At 36.1% G+C, this 3,506-nt stretch overlaps 2 protein-coding genes across 2 annotated transcripts; both read left to right on the forward strand.

Annotated features, from left to right (window-relative positions):
• Window positions 1-382: 382 nt before the first annotated feature.
• LOC105315605 (indoleamine 2,3-dioxygenase 1-like) lies at window positions 383-1,516 on the forward strand. The gene has a single exon (XM_011410308.1). It carries the CDS (start codon window positions 383-385, stop codon window positions 1,514-1,516), a length of 1,134 nt encoding a protein of 377 aa, XP_011408610.1.
• A 247-nt stretch (window positions 1,517-1,763) lies between these two features.
• On the forward strand, window positions 1,764-3,501 carry LOC100633958 (tryptophan--tRNA ligase, cytoplasmic-like; the record flags this gene model as incomplete). Its single annotated transcript, XM_003391412.2, has 6 exons — window positions 1,764-1,940; window positions 1,988-2,096; window positions 2,143-2,262; window positions 3,087-3,269; window positions 3,322-3,422; window positions 3,479-3,501. Coding segments are annotated over exons 1-6 (636 nt in total), but the record flags the coding sequence as incomplete, so codon positions are not given.
• Between the last annotated feature and the right edge of the window lie 5 nt (window positions 3,502-3,506).

Genomic DNA, 3,506 nt, shown 5'->3' on the forward strand with positions numbered 1-3,506 from the left:
TGAAAGTGGAAAACTGCTTACTGGACAACTCAAGAAAGAGCTTATTGGTGTGCTTCAAAAGCTTGTTGGGGATCATCAGGCAAGACGTGCTGAGGTGACTATGGATGTTGTGAAGCAGTTCATGACTCCTCGTCCTCTGAATTTTAAGCTGTCTGCTTAAGGATCAAGAATAACTTTATCTAACTTTAGTATAGTGTTAATTATTTTTTGCTATTAGTTTTACTGTTATAGCTAGATCTATTACTTTGAATTTTTTGATTTGTGGTGTGATCATAGAAATTCTAATAGTGTGATTACCTTTATAACTATTAATAAACTACAGCGCTTTATATAATAATAATAAGCAACAGATTCATCGCATTGTTTATGTAAATCAGTAGCTATGGATTCTAGATGGGATTTGGGATTTCTTTCTAAAGCCGTTGAACGTCTACCTAGTTCTTTTGACCGGTGGGAAAGTATCGTTGACGACTTACCAATTCTTTTGAAAGATTCCGGCAAACAGCTAAGAGATAAAGTTGACTGTCTTCCATTGATTACAGTGGACGAGTCGTCGCTTCCAACGAAACAACACTGGCAAAGAGCTTATTGTGTTATCACCTTTATTTCTCAAGCATACAAATTTATTGAGGGTCAAGGTGACGCTGCCTTGTGCACGAGTCTACCTAGGCAGTTAGCCGTTCCTTTGGTTGCCATTTCGTCACACCTCGGCCTATCACCTTCTCCGTGCTATGCTGCCTTCGTTCTATGGAATTGGCATCTGAAAAACCCGAACGAACCTCTTTCGAAAGACAACTTTAAGGTTGCATTGTCTTTTACTGGTAAAGAAGACGAGGATTGGTTTTATCTAATTCATATGCGTATTGAGCTTGCAGCTGCACCAGGTATCAAAGCTGTCGTTGATTGCATTGAAGCAATCAAGAAAGATGACCAGCAAGAAGTAATGCGTTGCCTCAAGATTGTCACTGATTGCATATCTAGCATCACAGATATTATGAAAGAGATGTACCAAGAATGTAATCCAAGTGTTTTTTATAACATGTTGCGAGTCTTTTTTTCTGGAAGTAAGGAAGGAATACAGTACGTGGGTACTGAAGATCCTGACACATTGCGAACATATCCCGGTGCAAGTGGTGTCCAAAGTTCAATCATTCCATTATTTGATATATTTTTAGGCATTGAACTTGAAGGTGGTACTAAAAGTTTTTTGGATGGAATGAGAATTCGCATGCCACTTGAGCATCGTCAGTTTCTAACCGACATGAAAAATGAATACAAAAAAGATGAATTTTCACACTCCATTTTGAGAACCTATGTACAGCTTCATCCATGCAACAAGGACGCTTACAACAGTTGTGTAACCGCCTTGGTAGCCTTTCGACAGGAACACATTGACCTTGTGACAAATTATATTTCTAAGCCGAGTAATGATACTGCTACAGAAGGAACTGGAGGGTCTGCACTAAAAATATTTTTAACAAAACCAATAGAAAAAACTGAAAAATTTAAGCTCTAGAGCTAGTAGTTTGTTATCGTGACCTGTCGGGCAGCAAAAAACTTACGAACTAATAATTGTTATGTTTTAGATTTTATGTGAATTAGATTTTGTGTTAGTTTCATTTATGTTGTCTTATTTTTATTAGAAATGATTATTTTTAGTATAGTTCAGCCCAGGCTATTTTTGGAACTGATTCAGTACATAATTATAGTCATCGGCGTCGTGCCAGGACGCGTAGGCGAGTTCAAGTTTTGCATATTAATATTAACCTATAGCCCATAGCAGCAAAAATATCCTGCTGGACAAAGGACAATAAGTTGACCTGAGAAAAACGGTTCAATAATGGCAACAGACTCAACTCAGCCTAAAGAACAAATTGTTGATCCTTGGACAGCTAAAGCTGGGGAAGGTGAAAAGAAGATCAACTATGACAAGCTCATTGGTATATAGGCCAAAATGTCAGGTGTGAAATTATATATCTATTTATAGTTCAGTTTGGAAGTGAGAGAATAGATGAATCCCTTCTACAAAGGATCGAGACTCTATCAAAGAAACCAGCCCACCACTTTCTCCGCCGAGGAATTTTCTTTTCTCACAGGTAAAGTTATAAATCATAAAATTTATATTAATCATGGCCTATGCAGGGATGTTCCTGATATCTTGAATGCATATGAGCAAAATAAGCCATTCTTTCTCTACACTGGGCGTGGTCCTTCATCGGAGTCTATGCATCTTGGGCATCTTATTCCATTCCTTTTTACCAAGTAAGGAAATATGAAGGTGTGTGTATTAAAGTATTTTGTCTGCGTAACAAAGGCACCTTTGCAAAAATAATTTAAAAAAACAAAAATGAACTTGGAGACATTACTCTACTGCCCTACCCCTATGTTTAATTATTTCCTGGGGAATCTGACACGATAGTGATAAATTCATTAAGTCAATGTGACTGCCCCATAAGGATAATACTTTAATATAGCAGCTAAAAAGTAAAAAGCTGTAATAATTGTTTTGTTCTAATTTGGAAAGGAATAACATGCAGGCATTTTGCCTAGTCATTGTATACTTAGCCATCAAGTATCTTATCAGCATGTTCATGGCCGGAGCCACCGGTAAGGCCAGTATGGTTTTGGCCGTACCACTTTTTCAGCTAGCCAAAAAAGTAATAGGTTTGGTCTGTTGTGATTAATTAACAATAATAAAAATTAGGGATTACGTTAATAAATTTGGTATTTAGTACAGTGAATGTGCCACTAATTTACACTAAAGCCATAGACTGTAAAATGTTGTTAGCTACAGCTATAAATTTTGAACATTGTCTTTATGATTATGTTGCTTGTATTCTTTCTCTCATTCCTTATAATTTGTTATTGCCAATTTATTGTTTGTTAAATTCGGAATTTTGGCCAAACCACTTTTAATTTTGTGGCTCCAGCCATGAAAGTTGTAAACATGCTGCATGTTTACAACTTGTTGATAAGAATAGTCTCTTTGTGTATCTTTCTATTGCCAATTATTGTTTGATACGACAATTAGATAGCAATAATTATAATATACTACCACATAGGCTAACGATTCTTTATTAATACAGATATTTGCAAGATGTCTTTGATGTACCACTTGTGATACAAATGACTGATGATGAGAAATTTATGTGGAGAGATCTTGGCCTAGAGGAAGCTCATCGCCTTGCTTATGAGAATGCTAAAGACATCATTGCCTGTGGTTTTGATGTTAATAAGACTTTTATCTTTTCCAACTTAGATTACATGAGGTACTGAAAATTCATTTGATCATTTTGTCCATTTGTTAATTTACTTTTATAGTTGCTGTCCATCTTTTTATCGCAATGTCCTACGTATACAAAAGTGTGTAACTTGTAATCAGGCAAAGGGTATATTTGGCTTCCAAGATACAGATTCTATAGGTGAGTTTACCATGCAAAAGTAGTAATGACTTAATATACTGTTTCATACTGTACAGGTAAAATGGCATTCCCAGCTGTTCAAGC

Source organism: Amphimedon queenslandica, unplaced genomic scaffold (assembly GCF_000090795.2).
Source record: "Amphimedon queenslandica unplaced genomic scaffold, v1.1 AMPQUscaffold_9302_Cont18719, whole genome shotgun sequence".
Taxonomy (NCBI): domain Eukaryota; kingdom Metazoa; phylum Porifera; class Demospongiae; order Haplosclerida; family Niphatidae; genus Amphimedon; species Amphimedon queenslandica.